Below are 21487 nucleotides of genomic sequence, written 5' to 3' on the forward strand. Positions count from 1 at the left end.
TAGACAGTGGTAGGCCATGGCATCAATGCTAAACTGCAGAGGAAGAAAGTTGTTCTTTTTCAAAAGTCCCTTGAAGATCTCTGAATTGCTCTGGCAGGAAGTCTCAATTTGTGCATTAAGTCTTTAGCAATTCTTCAACCTTTACTAATGTTTCCTTTTCATAAACAGAGCGTGGGCAACAATATATAGCTGAATTTTAACCTCATTATTTGCTGTTCATAGCATTTAATTTTATTTATGGGAAACGGTCCTGGTTTCCCACTTATAGCAATGATATTAACAGTTTCATTTTCAAATCAGTGGACTTTAGGGTGATGGATACTTTCATAAGGCAACCTGGCCAGGTTACAGTGTCCAGCTGTTTGGTCAAGCAAGGACTGGCCTGATTGTTACTGTGAGGGTATTTTGTAGATTTATTTTTTTAAAACGATTTATTTCTCTTCCCTTCCCTCCCCCCCCCCCAGGTTGTCTGCTCTCTGTGTCCATTCGCTGTGTGTTCTTGCGTGACTGCTTCTATCCTTATCAGCAGCACCAGGAATCTGTTTTTTTTTCTCGTGTCATCCTGTTATGTCAGCTCTCCGTGTGTATGGCACCATTCCTGGGCAGGCTGCACTTTCTTTCGCGCTGGGCAGCTCTCCTTATGGGGCGCACTCCTTGTGTGTAGGGCTCCCCTATGTGGGGGACTCCCCTGCGTGGCACGGCACTCCTTGCAGGCATCAGCACTGTGCATGGGCCAGCTCCACACGGGTCAAGGAGGCCGGGGGTTTGAACCACAGACCTCCCATGTGGTAGGCGGATGCCCTATCCACTGGGCCAAGTCCGCTTCCCTATTTTGTAAATTTAAATCATCAGGAAGTTGGTTGCATCTATGGCTGATGACCTCTATAATCAACCAAGCAGATGGCTTTCAACAGTGTGGGAAATATCACCCCATCAGCTGAAGGCCTCAAAGGGAGAACTGATGATTTCAGCAGTCAGAAATAAGAATTTCTTTCTCTACTTTGGCTGGCCAGCTTCTTGGGGAATTCACTGAAAACCTTTATAGGAGTCCCAGCCTGTGGCCTGCCCATCCCCAATTGGCGGGGGTGGGGGGTGGGGGGGGAATCTTATAATAAATCTCTTAACATTCACTATAATTTATATATAGTAAATACACATTTAGTAAACTTAAAAATCTAAAAAGTGAGTCAGTTGAAAAAAAAATACTATGAGCGGTCCTGGCAGAACTCATGAGGAACGTAGCCAAGTAACAGAGCTGAGTCCTCGCCTTGTCTTCGGGAACAGAGCTGGCACCTCCCGACAGCAGCACCCTGTCCTGACCCGGCACACAGCTGCTTGCCGGCGTGCCTGTCGCTCGCAGCAGACAGCAGCCTTTGGAAGGCAGAAGCTGCTCTGGCCCAGCACCACGTCTCGGGGCCTGGCCCACGGTGGGTGGTGAGTACATGTGAATACTCACCTGCGGGAGGGGCTAAGCACCCAAGCTGAACTCTGCAGCCCCCGTGGTCCACAATTAACAGCAACAAACACGGCAAACACAGGAATGTAGAGGAGGAAAACAATGACTCAGTGCTCAAAATCAACACGGTATTGGCAGGTCATTAATCCATTAATCCATTTTTCCTACCAAAGCTCTGGGGTTTAGGAGCTTGCCTACTTCCCTGCACCCTGACACCTACCTGCAGGGGGTGAACATCTACCAGGAACACACCCTGTTTCAGGGGCACTGGGGGTTCCTGCTTACCAAGGGAAGCTGGGAATACTTGGTAAATTGGGAAGATAAAGGCAAGGACAGGGACTGTGAGTGGCATTATTAAAATAATTTCATAGGGAAACACTGAAATCAAAGGAACACCTTTTTGGGCTAACTATTGCCCCCTAGTGGTAAGAGGTGGCAGAGCCCGACAAGGAACCTATTTTCGCAGCCTGGGGAGAACAGGCCATTATTCCGCGCTCTCCCTCTCCTGCGAGCAGAGGCCACAGCGTCTTCAGGGTCTGGTCCCCAACGCTCCTTCCTCCAACAACACAGGACAGCTCCCTTCCCGCCTCAGAACCACAACTCCACAGCTACAATGCTCAGCTGGCCACAAGCGGAGGGATGTGGGCAAGCCGACAGGCAAGTGCGATTCCCGAAGTCAGTTCCTGCCGCGCCTCCGACACACGCTGTGGCTGCAGGAGTCACATGCGAGGATCTGCAGCTGTCAGCGTCGCGCTCCCTGGACAGGGTTTGTCTTGTCCTTGGGCAGGCCACTCCACACCTCGAGGGTTCAGAGGATTTATCAAATGGGAATAATGCAAGCACCCTCCCACCACCTCCCTCCCTCACTGCTCTGATGGGCCAGAGAGGGCTCTAAAGAGAAGGAGTTGAGGCTGCGCACCAGCGGTCACACCCACGGACAGACGCTGTGACTCGGGCTGCAAGCTTGGCCTTTAGCCTCCGGCGTGTTCCAGAGGACAGCAATCGCAGAGGGCCCGATTTCTAATGGCAAGCAAACTTCCCGCTGCCTAAATGATGTCCCCGTGTGGCTGCCCCTGCCACGGAAACGAGGCTTGGCAAATCTGGGAGAGGCCACGGGGCGTCAGGCGCACCTGCCTGGGGACCCTGGAGCAGGGCCTGCTGGCTGCGGCGGCGTCTCCGTGAGAAGACGATGGTGGTCTCTGGCACCAGAGCCCTCTCCCTGCAGACACCCGGGGCAGGCCTTCTCACAACAGCCTTGGACTCGTCGAGGTTCTCCACGGAAACAGCCGACAGGACACACACACGTCCGAGCGATTTATTACAGGAACTGGCTCAGGCAAGCGCGGGATCTGCAAGTGCGGGTTCTGTGAGGCAAGGCCTCACGCCGGGGACTCTGGCGGAGGGGTCGCTAAATCCCCAGGACGCTGGACTAGAGACGAAGCAGCTCTTCCTGGCTGTGCAATCATCAGTTGGCCCTTTAAGGCCTTGGGCTGATGGCATGAGACCCTCTCATGGCTGAAGGCATCTCTCTTCCTCCAAGTCCCTCTGGGGGGCCGGGCGGATCCGGGTTGGAATTCCACCTTGACACTCACTAGGCTCGACCTGGGCCCCCAGGCCACGCAGGCCGGCGCACTCCTGTCCCCAGTGGATGGCGACTGTCCCAGCACCACAAACTGAGAAGCCTCTGCTCTCTACGGCTCTGGCATGCCACTCCCACCCTGTGCTCTCCCACGGCTCTGGGATGCCATCTCCCACACGGGAACATTCGTGCACGAGGGGGTCTCCTTCCGAGCCCGCTCTCTCTTCTGCTGTATGGGGTCGTTGGACTTAGGTGGGCTGGTGGAGACTAGGGCAAAACGGGGAGCCCGGGTCCCCCACACAGGGCAGCAGCCTCTTCTGGCCAATCACGGCACCAGGCAGGTATGAGAAACTACGTTTTCCACAAGAAAGCCAAATACCCAGATTCTGCAGCGAAATTTCTTCATTTTTGAATATTGGGAACTAATTCAATTTTCATTCTTCCGCTTCCCCCTTCCTCCTCTTGCTCAGCTGAACACCACAGTTTGCCCCGTGAGGCCTGCTGGCAGCTGGTGTTGCCCCTCTGCTAAGCCACTTTTTTGTCTGTGTGCCTTTGGTTTTCTCGGAAATGGGTTTATGATACCGCCTCACAAGGTTTTGAGACTCAAATGAGATGAAACACAAGCCAGCACAAAACACGTTCCCAATCAATACGCGTTTCCTTCCGCTTCCTCCTGGCTGCCGCATAGGTGTCCGTAGGTGCCTCTTAGTTTATTTTCATCTCCACAAGGAGTAGCAACGTTATGAGGTGGACGGCCTTTTGGTGGCCCCTTTGCTTTCCCCCTTGCCCTTCTAGTACACGCCGCATTGCTAAGCCCCGTGAATCCCCAAGCAGGCTTGCCTTTAGGTGAGTGATGACAGAGCTCAACTGCGCCTCCTGAGAGAACGATGGCGTATCGCTCCCAGGAGAAGGGAATGTGTTGGCAAAGTTTTCTTCTTTCAGCATCCTCTGAAGGTGACGGGACACAGGACGCGTCTAAAGAATTAAACTGGCTGGGATTTGAGAAAGAGCAGGGTTCACCCTCCTCCTTGTTCTTTCAGAGAAGCCCCGTTCCTGTGGATGAGTTAGTGTGAAAAAGACGTTTTTCCCCATGTATTGGGAATGGGGAGGGCCTTGTAAGAGGAAGGCAGTGCTCAACCCCTGAGCCACATCAGCTTCCCTGGGATTTTTCATTTGTTTGGCTTGTTGTTTTTGTTTTTTCAGGAGGCACTGGGATCCGAACCTGGGACATCCTGTGTGGGAGGCAGGTGCTCAAAGGCACACATCAGCTCCTGACAAAGACTTTTAAAGACTTGCTGGGGGTGAAGCTCTGAACTCAGGGTGACCGAGAGAACGAGAGAAGAGGTGTCCTCAGAGGACCTGCTCTGGGCATGTCTGTGAGGAGAGCGGCTGGGCAGGTCATTTGGCTCAGGGCCTAAGAGTCTTGCTGTCACGGTGCATGAATCACCCGGTGTCCAGGCGTTGGCAGAAGGAAGCTGTTACGCACAGCGAGGCCTCAGCTATCCTGAGCTGCTTTATAAAGAACCTACTTCCAGGACCAGATATGGAAAACGGGCAGGAAGGAAGGCAGATGGAGACAGGACTTCTGCGGGTGAGGTTAAGCAGGCGAGAGAACCTCTCCCTCCTGGGCGGCCATGCGCCTCTTCACACGTGACGGGTTCAGGTGAGCCCACAGGCTCTGTGGGGGCCTGAATCACGCTCCCCACAAAGCCATGGTCGAGCTGGAGACCCCTGAGGAGGCGAACCCATTTGTAAAAAGGAGCTCTGAGGATGTCACCAGTTTCGGTGAGGCCAGATGGAATCAGGCTGGGCGGTAATCCAGAATGACCGGAGTCTTGATGAGCAGGGGACATCTGGACAGTCAGGAGGACAGACAGGGGGAAGGACTGGCACGTGCTGAGGCAGCGAGTCACGGGTTGCCGGCAAGCCACGCCCCCAATGCTTCAGACTTCAGAGAAAGCGTGATTCTGCCGACACCTTGATTTTGAACTTCCAGCTTCCAAAACCGTGAGACAAAAATTCCTGTTGTTTTAGACAACCAGCCTGTGGTATTTGTTGTAGCAGCCCTGACTCGCTAAGACAGGCTCCTGGATCATCACCTTCATGTCCAGCCGGGACTCACCACATCTTCAGATCACAGATGACACAGAGCACGTGTGCTTTTCCATTCTCTCACTCACACCCCCTCCACAAGTATAACAGACCCGCGGGGTCTTATGACTTTCCTTTCTGCCCTGTGAACAGGTCCCTCTCACTAGCCCCGCCCCCCTGGGGTGGTCATGTGGGGGAACCCACAGCAGCAGAGAGCTGGCTCCCTCTAGGGGTGACGCCAGGAATTGCCGGGGGATGCTGACGCCGGCCTCGTTGGGAGACAGGAGGTGAACCTCACCAAATCCAGAAAACTTGTGGCTTCGGAGGATGTGTAACATGTTTTACATCCTCAAATGGAGCCAGAATGGCAGTGGAACGTTGAAAATGTGTGCACGAAAGACTCTTACGCCTAAGGTTCTACGTATCAATCTAAGTACTGGCTCAGGACGCAGACATGCCGTTCACTGCCAGCCGTGGGACACTGGGTCGCTTCCGTGACGTCCCCCAGACTTCAACAAAGCAGTGGTAAAGAGGCCCCAGAAGGCGGGGATTAAAGAAGTGTCACCTGTACCACGTTTTGTCCAGCTCCTGGCATATAGACAGTGCGCCATAGCTATTAGCAATAAGTATTAGAAATATTATAATCACACTAATGATTATAAATCCATTTTTTAAAAAAATTTCTTCCTTTGGTTACAATTCTATGGTTTGTATTCAGAGAAAAGAAGTTGAACGGGGCATGTAAAATCTCAGTCAACTGTCCACTCCCTACTAATGCTCTTTGAGAAATGGATTCTACAGAAGTATAGACATTAAAAACTGGCTTTCTCAAGTGTACAATCCATCCAAAGTGTACAATCAATTGTGTCTTGTATAATAACATAGCTGTGTACTTTGGATGAATCGTATGCTTTATTAATAATGCATCAATGAAACTGATTTAAAAACTAAATTAAAAAGAAATTGGTTTTCAACTTAGGAAAACATACACAAATCCTTTGTATTATCAGGTGCAGAAAAGCTACAAAGTTGGTATTGCCGGGAAAATCTCCAGAGATCTTTATTCTTATTGTCTCAGAAAGTAACCCCCTTAGTCTAAAAGTGGCTTTGGGAGGAAATACCCAAGTTTGCAGTTTTTTCTTTCAAACTGAGGGTGCTTTTGTCTGGGGAAAGAAAGGCAGCCCTGCATTTCTGGGTCTGAACCCTGACAGCCTCCTGGGGTGAACCTGGAAAAGCCTGTCTGTAGAAGGTGGGGCGGGGGGAGACATCACGCAGCCAGAGTCAGGGTGAGTGGGTGGACCAGCCTCCCACTGTGAAAACCACTAAGGCACCTCTCAGTACCACTCGGGACACGCGGGGTGAGCAGGAACACTGGTTCCCAGAGGCTTCAAGCTGGTTTCTCCACGGTCTTGCATTACCAACTGGTGAGCCCACAGCACTCCAAGAGGACAGCAAAAAGGGGGGGTCCCGCCCTAGGGGCCAACGCTGGACCTGCACTCCACTGAAACCTGCGTCAGACCGAGCTCTGTCTGTCTTGTAGGGCAGTCCCTGGGCAGAACCCGAGGTTGTTCTGTTATTCGTGCATTTACAGTTATGCATCTTTGCATCTCTGACCACAACTTCAGGGAGGTCCTGGTTTTTGCGCTAGCCGGGGCAAGTTTGCAATCACTGGCCTAAGACACCTGAAAGTCACTAAGGCCATGGGACAGGGCCAGCCACTGCCAACCAAAATAAAGCAGGGGTGTGGATGTGGCTTAAGCAGTTGAGCACCCACCTCCCACATGGGAGGTCCCGGTTTCAGTTCCCAGTGCCTCCTAAAGAAGATCAACAAGCAATGAGCAGACAACAAACAAAAACAACGTGCAGACAATGAGCAAAAACAACGAGAGGACAATAAGCCGACAATGAGCAAAAACAAACAAAAAACAAGCAGGGAGTGGATGTGGCTCAAGCAGTTGAGCACCCTCCTCCCACATGAGAGGTCCTAGGTTTGGTTCCTGGTGCCTCCTAAAGAAAAAACAAGCAAACAAGCAAAAACAATGAGCAGACAACGAGGAAAAAAAAAAAGAGCAAAAACAATGAGCAAACAGATGGAGCCATCCTGGGTTGGGGGTGGGGGAATTAAACATAAATAAATACATAAGGACACACACAAAACACCCGTCCTGGACCTTGACAGGTGAGTGTGAGAAAGCACCGTGGCTAGACAGCAGCCAGCACGGGGTCCCTACCTGCGGGCTTAGAAGCCAGGGGAGAGGGCGGGAACCGGGTGGAGTTGGTGGAGGAGAGCCTGGGCCTGCGTCTCCTGAAGAAGCTCCTCAGCAGCCCGCACTTGAGCGACTCCACGAGAGTGGTTTTCCCAGCCCCTGAGTGGCCGAACAGCTTCAGTTTGATTCTCGGCTGCAGGTTCTGTGTGGGCCGCAGCTGCTGGATGAAGAGTCCTCGGTGCGTATCCTGCACAGAGAAGGAATACAGCTCGTTATGCACAGAGGAAAGGCCCTGAGCAGAGGGGTGGCGTGCCGATTTTCACGGGTCAAAACCCCAGCACGGGGGAGTGGATGTGGCTCCAGCGGTTGAGCTCCTGCCTCCCACACGGGAGGTCCCGGGTTCAGTTCCTAGAGCCTCCTGGGGAAAAAAAAAAAAGCAAACAACAAGCAAAACAAATGAAAAACCAACTCAGGGAGCCGATGTGGCCCAGTGGTTGAGCGCTGCCTTCCCACATACGAGGGTCCCGGGTTCAATCCCCCGCCCTCGGTACCTAAAAAGAATAAAAACCCCTCAGCACGCATTTCCCCCCCTGCTGCAGATACATTTTGTCATTGCCATTGCATTTTATTTTAATCCAGGTAAAACTCACGAAACACAGAATTCACCATCCTGACCAGTTTTGAAGTGTGCGCTTCCGTGGCTTTTAGCACACTCACAACACTGCAAGACCGACAGCACTGTTGTAGGTCCAGGACACCTGCACCACCCCAAAAGGAAGCCCACGCCCGTGAAACGCCACCCCCAGCCCCGGCACCCTGGCGACCACGCTCTGCTGTCCATCTCTGTGGACAACCCATGTCCACAGCATCTAGATGCACGGCTAATGGGCTGGAGAAGTTCCTGGGAAGCTTGAAAAACAAAACAGGGCAGCCCCGTGCGGCTACGGGGCACCTGCTCCTCTGCGCACAGGGGTCCTGCTGGCTCACGACGCGGTGACGGCAGAGCAGACCACAGGCAAGAGCAGCGCCGTAACGTCCTAGCACCAATGCCACAGAGGGACTGTGTTAATGATGGGGGTACGGGAGAAACACGCCACACGCTCGCTGCGGACCACGCTTAGTGGTAAGTCAGGACTCATCTCGTCTGTAACAAACGTCCCCGACAATGCGGGGTGCTGGTGGAGGCACCTCTGGGCTGCAGAGCTGCACGCTTGTGCAGGTGACACACAGCCTTCCACTTTCTTCTTCTCAGGGGAGGCAAGAGTCTCCCTAACACCAGGTCATTCACAGGCTCCCTCGTTCATTCACGGCCCGGATCCAGAGTCTTGGGAAATACACAGGCGTGAGGACAGCCTGATGTCAACTATAACCCAAGTGCCTTTTTGATTATTTTTTATTTTTGTAAGTGCCTTTAAGATGACGGGTTTGCAAGGTGCTGTGTGGACCCACAGAGAAACGCCAACCATGCCACCCCGATTTCCTCTCTGCCTCCCCCTCTGCTGAGGGGACCGGCGTGGGCCTGCCAGCGTGCAGCCTGGGGCCTCGACGTCCTCCCCTACCCAGGACAGGTGTCCTGCCCCAGCCCGTCTGTTTCCAAGCACCCCGCAGGTCCCGGCTTGCACGGCGCCCCCTGCCAAGGGCCCCCATGGCAGCGAGGATTCTGTGATGCTCTCGCCGCCTCGCCTGGCAGCGGCTTGAGGGCAGACACGTACCCAGGCCGCGGGCACGCAGAGGCCGCCCGGTGAGCGACGCGGCTCAGGGTGCGTCCCTGCCGCTCGGGCTCCACTCGGGCTCGGCTCGGGCAGCCTCTTCCTCTGGTCTCAGAACCTGGGAGGTGCCGACTCATGCCGGTCTCTTCCAGCGAGTCCCAGTTACTTTCTCAGAGCTGTGAACCAGAACTGGAGAACTGCCCATTCCTACGTCTAAAGGGTGACTATTGTTTCTCAAGCGGGGCAACACTGCCACCTACCGGCTGTTTTGGAAACTTGGGGCGGCTTTTGTTTTCTCACTGGGGAAGGTGGATGCTTCTAGGGTGTCTGCCCTGCCGGGGCCACGCGGTGTCCCGTGCCCTGAAGAACTGCCCTGACTTGCGAGTGTCGGCTGAGCATTTACACAGGAGAACCCTGCCTACGATGGCTTGCTGCTTCCTAGCCGCCAAAGCAAGGACTGCGCGACGGGGCTGGCTTCAACAACGGAGTTTACTGGCTGCGCGCTGAAGGCTACAAGTTCACGTCGGGGCACCCCGAGGCCAAGCTTTCTCCAGAAGCCTGTGGCGTGAGGGGCCGGCCGCGGCGGTCCTCGGGCCTCGGCTTTTCCGTCACGGGGCAGCGCACGCGGAGGCCTGCCCTGGCTTCTCCTTTCTCTTCCAGGTTCCCTTACGTCGGGCTTCTGGCTATTTCTGTGACCTGCCCTATGAGGCCTTCAAGCAATAGGACTCAGAGCCACCCTGATTCGGCGGGGCCACCCGGCCACTGAAGTAACCAGGGGCCCCACCGAAGGGTCCTCGTTAGGAGTTCACATCCGCAGGGATGGAGGCGGTTTCAGAGCAGGCTTTTCTGGGGTACGTACCTCTAAGGAACCACAACGACCATCTGTGCTTAGGACTTAACTGCATTTTACTTAGGGCCCAGCAAGGTTTTTAAAAACTTTTTTTTACATGGCTTCAAAGGAACTGAGTTTTCCAAGAACATACCTTTTGTGTAAATTGCAGGAAGACTATACTTTTCTGTTTTTTTAATCCACCCCTGAAAATCACGTTGCCATGTCAGTTGCCTGCCTGCGGGGGTCTGACGGGGGCTTGGCGACTCTGGACAGGCTGAGTATCTATTTCCCGACGTCCCCTCGTGGACTTGTGCCTGAGCACCCCCATACCGAAAAATGTTGTTTTATGTGTTATTTCCCTTTGATTTCTTTGCTATATGATGTATTTAATATATGAATCTGCATTATACAATATACAAGTCATTAACAATATATTCAATGTAATAATATATTGCTCTACTAATATTAAGACATTGTTACAGTAGAGTCTTCTAAAAATATCTGTGCAGATACATTATAATCTATGGCGCTTATTCCAGGAGAGTAAAGCAGGCGTCACAAAATGTGCTATAAAATGTCGCTCTGCTAGGGCTGGACACCAGTCCTTAAGATTGGAGGACGTGAGGTTGTCCTTTTTCTGGTTTCTTCTTCTAACCTCAAATCTCAGTAGGTCCAGAGACGAAGTGCTTCAGAGGGCAGAAAGGGCTGGACATTCTGCCAGCGAGTCCCCTGATTTATCACCAAAGTCAGCAGGAACGCTGGAAGGGTTCTTTTCTCAGACAGTTACACATCGGGGGCTGCCACCAGCTGGGCTGGAAGAAATGGGGAGCAGGAATTCTTCCCAACACTGAGGACGGCTGAGACGTGCCTGCGTTAGGTTAGGCAGACACGGACCCCCTGGAGCAAACCTTCCTTTCCCCGTTCTAGCTGAACCTTCAAAATCAGTCCTATCTTTTTTTTTTTTTTTAGGGCGATACTTGCATTGAACCTGGGACCTCGCACACGGGAAGCAGGCGTCAAGCACTGAGCTACACCCGCGCCCCAAGTCTTCCTTTTCAATCAAGGAACGCTGTCAGCACCTGACACACAGTAGGCATCTTAACTGCACCCACCCTGTCTTTCCAACTGTCGCCCTTCATTATGAATACCTCCCTGGGCAGATGAAAAACCTCTCTGCCAACTTCCTGGGGCACAGCTCACAGCACACACGCAAACCCTTTCCACGGGTGGTGACTGCTTCTCCACAGGCTGACAACCTGCCTCCGGCTTTGGTCCCAGGCACTGGATCGCCGGTGCCCTCGTTTTGGTAAAGAAACTGTGTAACTGGTTTGCGGCTCTTTAACGCCTGTTCCATGCCATGATGATGTGACGTTCGGAGCCGTGGTCCAGCAGCTACGCGTCCCCGCCACAGGCCCCGGGCCTGTGCACTCTGACAGGCTTGAACCTGGTAAACGATGGGCACCGCCGCCGCCCGCATGCTTCTTGAAGCAACTCTGTCTTGTCCTGAGTGGCTGAGGGCAAGTCTCTTCCTTGCCCAGCACTGCCTGCAGCCCAGGGTACGGCTCTGCGTCCCTTCCAATTCCAGACAGGGCAGGAGGGAGCAGGATGCTGCGGGGATCTGTCTGCCTGTTTCCCGATTCAGCCTGAGAAACGGAGGCCAAAGGAGAGAGGCGGCTGGAGGAGACAAAGCAGATGCAGTAACGTCCTTGTCCGACACTGCACAGCTTAGGTTGTGCTTTCCTCCTCCTTGCTAATTTAAACCGCCCCCAATCCTTTGTGGTACCTGTCATTGTCCTCCCTACCTGATGAGGAAACCGAGGGTCAGAGAGGTCTGGGGACTTGCCCAAAGTCACAAGAGCCTGAAACGGCAGAGCTGAAATTCCCCACCCCACTTTCCTATAACGAACCTTATAGTCTTTACCACGGACAGCCACTGAAAAGGACGAGGCGGGATTCCTCAGAAGCACGGGGGAAAGGGATTACCAAGGATTCCCAAGTGAAGGAGAATGGCAGTGCTGGGATGGCCTGGAAGGAGCAGCACTGAGGACTACCCGAGCCGGGCCGCCAGCAGCTCATTCCCCTCAGAAGACCTCGTTAAGGGACTTCTCCAACCCAATGGTGCTGAGGGGCAGCCTGCACTCAGGTAAGATTTAGAAGGAACTGCTACAAAATGGGCAAGTCAATCAGAAAGGATACACTCTAGTCTGGATTTTCACGGACAAAAGGCACACCTCCTTTCGGCACGCACCTCTTTGTAGCTGTTCCTTAAGCAAATTAGTTTGATTGCTGGCTTCGGTGTTTGCCTGGATTAGCTGCAAGAGGGATTCTTTTTTTTTTTTCCAATCACAGACACGGTTTGAACGAAGAGCCTTTTCACTAAGAGGTCTGAGTGTGTCTCAGAATCAGTTACAAGCTCCCATTTCCAAATAACTACTGTCCTCAGGAAATACTATTTTATCTAAGAAAATACTCTTTTACTGAATTTATAGCTTGGCTTTTTTTTTTTTTTTTTAGGAGATGCTGGGGACTGAACCCAGGACCTCGTACATGGGGAGGAGGTGCTCAGCCACTTGAATTGTATCTGCTCCACTCACAGCTTGGCTTTTATGCTGTCCTCGATGCTGGATGACGTAAGGCAGACACACACACACACACACACACACACACACACACGTTTCAAGTGGAGAAGAACAGGACAGCAGCTAGAAAAGGATTTTGAAGGCCAGATGTCGGGGGAAAAGTGGTCGCAGGCCTTGATTCCAGTTTTGCCCTGGGAAAGGGCTACCTCTTCGGCCTCTCTTCCCATTTCACCCATGACACCTGCCGTTGCTGAGACCGACTCCTTCACCATCACCATGGGAAGAGAACCCAGCAAGCCACTCTCCCCACCAGACTATCAGAATCTGCCATCATCTTGAAAGGCCACAAAAGCAAAATATACTGAGGTCTTCTTTCTAAGGAAATCTAACCTCCAGTCCGCACTCAACAGCCCACTAAGAACCTTCGAGAACGTCAACACAGCCGGGTTTTCACCTGAAGATGTGTTGGCAATGTTAGTGGAGGGCATGTTTTCACTGGTAGGCACTAGATGGCGAAGCAGAGATGGGCTGAAGGCCCCGGTGAGCCTCCCCGGGAAGGCGGCTCTCAACAGCCTGGCAGTCCCTTCTCCGCCGCACACTAAGGCTTGTAGGGGCTGTGGTGCAGGTGAGCAATGGAGAGGAAGGTGTGCTGCCCTGGGCTACTGCTAGAGTGTGCAGTGACTGCCTCTTTCCTGGGTGTGTTATGGGTTGAGCTGCTTCCCCACAAAGGAAACGCTGAAGTCCTGACCCAGCTCTGTGAAGGGCCTTGATGTGGAAATAGTGTCTTTGAAGATGAGGCCAGACTGGAGTAAGCTGAATTTAACCCAGTAGGACTGGTTTCCTTGTAAGGAAAGGGAAATCTGGACACACAGACACAGAGCACTGGGGAAGAAGATAGAGCCAGACACTGGAGTGACGCCTCAACCCGTCGAGACGCCGAGGATTGCTGGAAAACACCAAAGGCTGGTCACCGCCAGGACAGGCTCTTCCCTACAGGTTTTGGGGGAGCTCGGCCCTGCCGACACCTTGACCTTGGACTTCTGGCCTCCAGATCGGTGAGAGAATCATTTCTGCTGTTTTAAGCGACCACTTTGTGGTCCTTCGTTATGGTAGCCTAGGAAACAAAGACGGGGGGGCACGGAAGCCCGCCCTCAGCCTGGACTGACAGTGGCAGAAACGGCAAGACCCCCCGGTCTCAGTCTGCAGAGCTGCTATGACAACTAGAACCAAGGGCTGGCTTAAACAGCACGCACTGGCTGTCTCATGGTCTCGGAGGCTAGGGGGCTGGCTTCCTCCTGGGGTAGGAACACTGCGGCGCTGGCTTGCCGCAGGCCTCAGGCTTCCTCGGTTTGTATCCCTGCTCATGTCCGGTGGCAATGTCCTCTCTGTCTGCCCTCTGTGACCTCTGGGTCCTCTTAGTAAACTAAGGGCTATGGAGTTGGCCACACCTTAATTCAAAATAACATCGTCCAGGGAAGCAGATGCAGCTCAAGCGACTGGGCTCCCGTCTACTGTACGGGAGGTCCAGGGTTTGATTCCCGGGGCCTCCTTGTGAGCAAGCCGGCCTGAGTGGAGAGCTGACCTCGCAGAGCATGCTGGCCCCACAAGATGATGCAACAAAAAGAGACACAGAGGAGAGACAATAAGAGACGCAGCAGACCAGGGAGCCGAGGTGGCGCAAGAGAATGATGTCCTCTCTCCCACTGCAGAAGGTCCCAGGATCAGTCCCAGGTGTAGCCTAAAGAGAAGACAGGCAGATACAGAAGAACACACAGCGAATGGACAGAGAGCCGACAGTGAGCACAAAAACAACAAGGGGTGGGGGAGAAATAGATCTTAAAAACGAACCAACATCATCCAGAGGTCCTGTTTGTGATGGGCTCACACCCACAGGAAGGGGGATTAAGATGGAGAACATGTCTAACTTGGGTCCACACCCCCGGGACCCTGGGCTGATCACCAGCTCCAGGTGGCCTGGCCGTCCCTGGCCGGCTGGGCGGCGAAGGCCTGTGTGGTGTGCAGTGGCGGGTTGAACCACGATGTCACCTGCATTTGGCGAATGCCGTGAAACAGTCTGCGTGTGCCCGCCTCGGTCAGTGCGTGTGGATGGTGTGCCCAGACCTCCTGCGGCGCGGGGGAGCAACGTGGCGCCCGACGCCGAGGAAGCCTAGAAGTTGCCATCTGCACCTGGCTTTCCAGACCACCCTCAGCTATGTGTGAAGGGGAGAGGCTGGCCCTGTGCTTTCACCTGTTTGTTTGCATTCATTATATATTTTACATAGTCACACATATGTCACGAATGCCAGCTTCCATCTGTATTCTTACCAAGGTAGGAGAGAGCCTGGAGAACACCCAGTCTGAGTCGCCATACTAACTCACTTGAGTATCCAAGATCACCTCCTCGTTGGTCTCTCTGCTCCCCCTCTGCCTCTGGTATGTCCAGTCGGAGCAGCCGGAGGTGGAAGCCTTTAAAACCTAAGGCAGCGATTGCACCCTGCTGCTTCAGACACTCGGGTTAAAACCCAACCTCCTCACCAAGCCTCTGGAGGCTTACCTCTCTGATCACACCCCTGCCTGGTTCATTTCATGGAATATACCCAACTCTTTACTGCCTCAGGCCCTTTGCACTAGCTACCCCTTCTGCCTTCCACCAGCCTGTCCCCTGGCTGGCTCCTCCTTTTGGTTCTTCTGGTGTTGGTCTAAACGCCACTCTCAGAGAGGCCCTCCCTGACCAACGAGTGGGAAGCAGCTGTCCTGTCACTTCACTTCACTTCTCCCTATTTTATTCCCCTGCAAAGCACTTACACTGGGGGCAGTGTAGCTCTTCTGCAAAAGCTAAAGGGTCTTGCACCAATGACTACTCAACTCGGCTGTGTATTACGTGACCAGTGTTCGGCACGAGTAAACGAACGGGCGTGGCCATGTTCCAATAAAACTTTATTTCCAAAAACAAGTGGTGGGCCAGATTTGACTGCCGGATTTGACCCACCGGCCATCGCCTGCCAACTTGCCTTATACCATCTAACATTTTTCTTATTTGGTTATTGTTTGGGTCTTGCTTCGTTTATTCTCTGTATTTTTCCGGGTACTTAGAATAGTTCTTGGTATACAGTTCGTACCTGTGAATTATCTTTTAAATGAATAATGGAATGAATGAATGAGTGTTCTTTGGTAACTGCATGGTCTTTGAAAGCCCCCCGCTGATCACGGTTTCTGGTTTCCGGTTTCCTTTCTTCCAGCACCTTTTCCTCTCTGCCAATTTAGCTTTCACTTTCTCATCAGAAAAGATGACTAAACACCAGCGGGCTGACAGGGAAGGCTGTCCACAATCTGGGAATGCCAGATAAGCGCAATGCAGAAAGCGCTGTGGCTTCCTGCACGTGGCAGGATGCAATTAGACCCAGCCTGGATGGGAGCTGCAACTCTTAATTATGCAAATGTGCTTTACTTGTGGCGAATTTTTAATTCTGGGCAAACTCTCAAAATTTGTCCAAAATTTGTCCTATTCTCTAAAACATTCCTGGGCACCTTTCTTCACGGTCCAGGCACAGAGAGAACTATTCTTAATATCGATTAGGGAAATCTGATTAGAAGGATAATCCAACAAAATAAAACAAGCTACCTGGACCTCCCTGAAAATATTATTAAAAAAAAAAAATGCAGTGGCAGTGAAAACGGGCTCTGATGCAGAATCTAAACGCTGACTCCCGTGGCCCCTTGACTGCGAAATGCTCCCCTCGTTTTTCACATGAGAAGGGGCGATGGATTTGACTAAGCCACAATTCTTGGGTGGCTCTAGAGGGCTGACCTGGGCCTTGTTTCAGTGATGGGAATGGGGACAATTCAGAGTAGGAGGCAGGCTCCTTTTTGAGATAAGGGGGTACCTACAATCTGGGGAGTAGCAGCGGGGACTTCTGGAGACCCTGAAAGCAATGGAGTGCTGGTAAACCAACTCTTGAAAAGAATAAAAAACAAAAACTAGGCCTGATGATCTGTAGCCTTTGCTGCCTTACTCTGTATAGCACAGTAAGACCTCAAGTGAAATATGAATAAGGGCGATACAGCCCATATAAGACTGTTTTTCTTTGAAACTGAATAAATGTTACATGTGTTGATGTCACGAGATGTTAATAGGCCAAAAAACCCAAAACATTACGCTAAGTGAAAGACACAAAGTACTACATATTGTATATGATTCCACTTATATAAAATGTAAACTTAAGTCAAGTTATAAAGATGGAATTAGATTAATGGTTACGTAGGGCTGGGGGAGGAAAGAGGGACTGAGAGGGGACTGCTACGGGGTGTGGAGTTTTTCTCTTCGGAGTAACGAAATTGTTCTAAATTTTTTTTTGTGGTAATGAATGCACAACACTGATTCTACTAACAGCCATTGGTTGTACACTTTAGATAGACTGTATGGTATGTAAATATATCTCAGTAAAGCTGCTTTTAAAAAAAAAAAGGCCTTTGCTGATTTCTGTGGTGTAAATACTCCCCCTTGGCCAATTTCAGGCCCCAACATGTCACTAAACGTGCAGTTGGGCAGATTCTCCGGGCTCCTGGAAATACCTGCATTCCCTGCTTAACGCTGCCCTTGAACCCCGTACTGAACTGAGAACAGACCCTCAATGCCACAATGCCTCAACAGCCACAATGAATGCGGAGCCCTGGCCCCAGCCAGCAGCCCCAGCCCCCACCCCACGCCCCGGCTTGTGAGAAGCTGCCCTCCTCCGCCCTGGCTGTGAGTCCTGATTTCGCCCCACCAGCCCCTGTGCTCTCTGAGCATCGAAGCGCCTTCTCCCTCTACTCTGTCCCTTCCTCCACTGGTATAGTCAGGTAAACAAGGTGACTTGAGTTCTATTTCTGGAAGATGAACCCCTGTGGCTTTTCCAGCAAACATTATTTAAAAATACATTCCTAGGCACTGGCAACTGATCAGAGGGGAAGAAAACAGGGAGTGTTCATTTTGCTAATTTGACCCATTTGGAAACCAAACGGAATGCAAAGGCAATTTGAGGCTCACACCTCCGGCAGTCCCCGAAACAAACTGTGAGCGTGTCTGGATCAATGTGCAGTGGTTCTTAAGCGGGGCGGCACCTCCTCTCTAGGTATGTCTGAAATGTGTGCAGGCGTCTTTTGGTTTCCATAATGGACTGGGGAGGATTTGCTATGCAGTTAGAGGCATAGGGGCAGGCAGGCTGAAGATTCTACAAGCCAGGACGCTCTGCCCACTGCGACTGCCCTTAGCACCCTGGTGAAAACACTGGGAACTATGGGTGGTGGGGGGAAGGACATTTAAAGGCAATTGGTAGGAATCGGACTTGGCCCAATGGTTAGGGTGTCCGTCTACCACATGGGAGGTCCGCGGTTCAAACCCCGGGCCTCCCTGACCCGTGTGGAGCTGGCCCATGCGCAGCGCTGATGCGTGCAAGGAGTGTCCTGCCATGCAGGGGTGTCCCCCGCGTAGGGGAGCCCCACGCGCAAGGAGTGCGCCCCGTAAGGAGAGCTGCCCAGCGCGAAAGAAAGTGCAGCCTGCCCAGGAATGGTGCTGCACACACGGAGAGCTGACACAGCAAGATGACGCAACAAAAAGAAACACAGATTCCCGTGCTGCTGATAAGGATAGAAGCTGTCACAGAAGAGCACAGCGAATGGACACAGAGCAGACAAGTGGGGGGAGAGGGGAAGGGAGAGATATGAATTAAAAAAAAGTAAATCTTAAAAAAAAAAAAAATAAAGGCAATTGGTAATAAGATGTTCCTACTACCTGCTCCCTTAGCCCCAGCCCCACTGCATTTTTGATGTGGACAGTCAGAATCTTCCCGTTAGGAGACGAGTTTTACTTGAAGGGACTGGATGAGGGGAATACCTGCTCCTGTGACACCTACCACTAACCTTCCCCATGATGCGCCTGTGAAACCCCAATCATTCTCAATAGCCACATGCCAGGACTGGGTGCCCCCAGTGCCAAGCAGGTATTTATTCTAGGGTTTATTCTTAAAAAAAAAAAAAAATTGGAATATGATTAGAAAAGAAATGCTTGACAGACAACTCCTCCCTTTCTGGGAAGTCGGGAGGCTAAAGACTAGAGTCACATGAGGAAATAACCAAGGCAAACCAAGAGGCAGGTCTCCCGGGACACGGGGTCTAGAGGACGCCGCTGCAGGAACCGGGCCGTTTGCGCCAAGCGCCACGGTGACGGCCACCCCTGCAGGTTCCGGGGCAGGCGAGCTCGGCTCGGGGCACAGGGCGCCTTCCAGGCCGGCCAGGGACCCGCACAAAGAAAGGCCACGTGCCGCGACAGGGCGCTGAAAGCCCACGCGGCTCTCCCAGCTCTAAGCCTCAGGGCCACGCTTTACAGCAAACTGCTTAACTTCTGTGTCCTGGTTTCCTCACCTGGTTTCCTTGGGGATTTGTAAAACGAGTGGTGCGTGCCACACGAAGGGAGGATTAAACAGTGCCTGTTAATATTATGATCCTCGGGGGTGCCCTGCCACAGTCACCACTGCTGGCACCCTAACACCCGGGCCCGGGTCTCAGGAGGGGCTGCTGCGGGGAAATTTCCATATTTCCTCATGACTTGGGGAATGGTTTGCCGAGTAACACCAGCAGCAAACACATGGCACTTACTATGCGCGGGCACTGTTCAAAGGACCTCACTTACATCACCCTGTCCAGTGCGTTGCCATTACACCATCACCATCCTTTGAGGTGACAAATGGGGAAACTGAGGCACAGAGCCATTAGGTAGCTTGCTAGGACACCCAGACAGAAAGTGGTAGAGCCAGGATTTGAACCCAGGATGTGTGGCTCCTGAGTCTATGCTCTCAGCAACTACCCTATATCTCGCCACTCAACAGAGGGAATTTTGCAGGCTTCTGTGGATTCTGGGTGCAAAGGGGAAGGTCGCCCTTAGCCAGAGGCAATAAAATAACTATTCTGTGCCTAGATCTTTGCAATCTATCCTTAAGAAAAAAATCACAGGACAATAAATAGTAAAATGCTAAACATTGTCACAGCCTCTCTCTTATCCCACTTTTAAAAGTAGCTCAGCAGTTGAGAGCCTGCTTCTCATGTATAAGGTCCCAGGTTCGATCCCCAGTACCTCCTAAAACAAAACAAAACAAACATGAAAAAAAACCAACTCTCATTGGGGAGCAGATGTGGCTCAGTGGCTGAGCACCTGCTTCCCATGCACGAGGACCTGGGCTCAATCCCCGGTACCCTCTCCCCCCTCCAAAAAAAATCTAGGCAAATAGATTTAAAGGAAAGGAAACTCCCATTTGGGAATCTGTGTTTCCAATGTGGAAACAGTGCTAGAGCCCACCCTGTGCTAAATTCAAAACTGGGAACTGGTAAATAGCCACCCTTCACTGAGGCAAATGGAGCTTGTTACCACAGGAAGTTTCTTTTTATAACAGTAATCTAAGCACATTGTAGAAAATCTGGGAAATATATTAAGGGAGAAAGCACCCTTAACCCCACCAACCCAACCCCTGAGTTCATTTCTCAGTTCTTGCTTTATGTCTTTATTCCCCAGCATTTGTGTTTTTCCTACTTGTGATTATAATATACACCCAGGCTTGCATCTCATCTAGTCATACTGTTTTTTAAAAAAGAAGGGGGAAGAGGACAACAAAAGACAGGGAAATCCAATGAAAAGCTTCATCAGCCTGCTGGAGGAAAGGGCATTCCCTGAGTTGACTCATCTGACTATTAGGACTGGCTTTGCTGCTGATTTTTGCTGAAATATGAGCTGACTGCACATGCCCATGGGCCACTGCTCTGTAACTAGAGTTTCTAAGGTGCTAGCACTCCAAGAAACAACGTGGCAACCAGAGTTTCCAGACAGCTACAGTTGTGGGAAGTGCTGCCCCCCATGCCTGATGCCGGACAACCGACGAACATCGAGAAGCACAGTAGGTTGCTCATAGATGTAGAGGATGGCGCGTGTTACTCCCAGGTGCCAGGTGTTACAGGTGGGTTTAAAATCTCCTTGTGGAATTCCAGAAACCTGAGAAGACCTGGCCCAGAATGTTTATACGCCCGATAAGGTGTTAAGCCTGGTAGAGAAGAGCATCAACTGTTCCTTAATAAAGTATTTCTTTTGGTGGACTATAATAGAGACCTATTCAACAGTAAAAACAGATTTCATTTCAGGGTTTTGTCACTATCGAGTAAGCAATTTAAAATCACTCTTATTTTTGACACTTTTGTCTAAAAGTATAAGATTCTATACCTCCAATGCAGGGCTTCCTACTGTAAAATCCTGAAAAGTCAAGGTTGAAATAGGTGGTGCCTGAATCAATTGGGCTTGGAGTTGGGTTTCATTTGGTTGACACAATGCTTCAAATACAGTGAATTTTAATATAGGGAAGGGGAGTGAGTGTAGCTCAGTGGCTGAGCACCTGCTTCCCATGTATGAGGTTCTGGGTTCGATCCCGAGTACCTCCTTAAAAAAAAAATCGGGAGAATTTATGTGAATGTTATTATTGATTACTAATAACAGTCCTCCCCTCTTTTTGATTTTAAGCAAAAATGCTCTTCTTGTTTTTCTAGTCTAAATTCATAATGAAAAACACTAAGCTTGCAGTTAATTGACAGTTCTTGTATGAACATGTGACCAAAACTAGGAAAATTTCCAGACTTCTCTCTTCCCAGAATTTCTAAAACAAAGCTCAGATTAAATCCCTCTAGTAGCCGGGGTGGTCTCAGTGTACACTGGTCTATCTGCCCAGTGCCTTTGTGGCAGGTTCATCGTATTCAAAGCCCAAAAGTGGGAAAATGAATTACCCATGACATCCCACCAAGGTCAACTCTGGGGAGTTTTTAATATGCTTATGGACATGAAACAGCTGGGTCTTTCCAAATCTGTATTCTGTACAGGGAAAACAACTGTTCTCATCTATATCCCTCTAGTCCGTTTGAGAGTTCAGGAGATGAAATTTAAGACATCGTCATCCCTCTCTGTGGTGGGTGGAAGTGTGTACGACGGCTTGGATACGTTTTTGGTCTTGGTCTGTGTTCTGGT

At 51.4% G+C, this 21487-nt stretch overlaps 1 protein-coding gene across 4 annotated transcripts in view; it reads right to left on the minus strand.

The window, feature by feature from the left end:
- Nucleotides 1–21487, minus strand: part of DAPK1 (death associated protein kinase 1) — a 219725-nt gene that overhangs the window by 23538 nt on the left and 174700 nt on the right. For all 4 annotated transcript variants that reach the window (XM_004470926.4, XM_004470925.5, XM_004470927.3 and 1 more), the window contains exon 20: nucleotides 7358–7580. In XM_004470926.4, coding sequence (XP_004470983.1) covers nucleotides 7358–7580 — 223 coding nt within the window. The remainder of the gene's footprint in view (nucleotides 1–7357; nucleotides 7581–21487) is intronic.

The sequence above is a fragment of the Dasypus novemcinctus genome, chromosome 8 (genome assembly GCF_030445035.2).
Source record: "Dasypus novemcinctus isolate mDasNov1 chromosome 8, mDasNov1.1.hap2, whole genome shotgun sequence".
Taxonomy (NCBI): domain Eukaryota; kingdom Metazoa; phylum Chordata; class Mammalia; order Cingulata; family Dasypodidae; genus Dasypus; species Dasypus novemcinctus.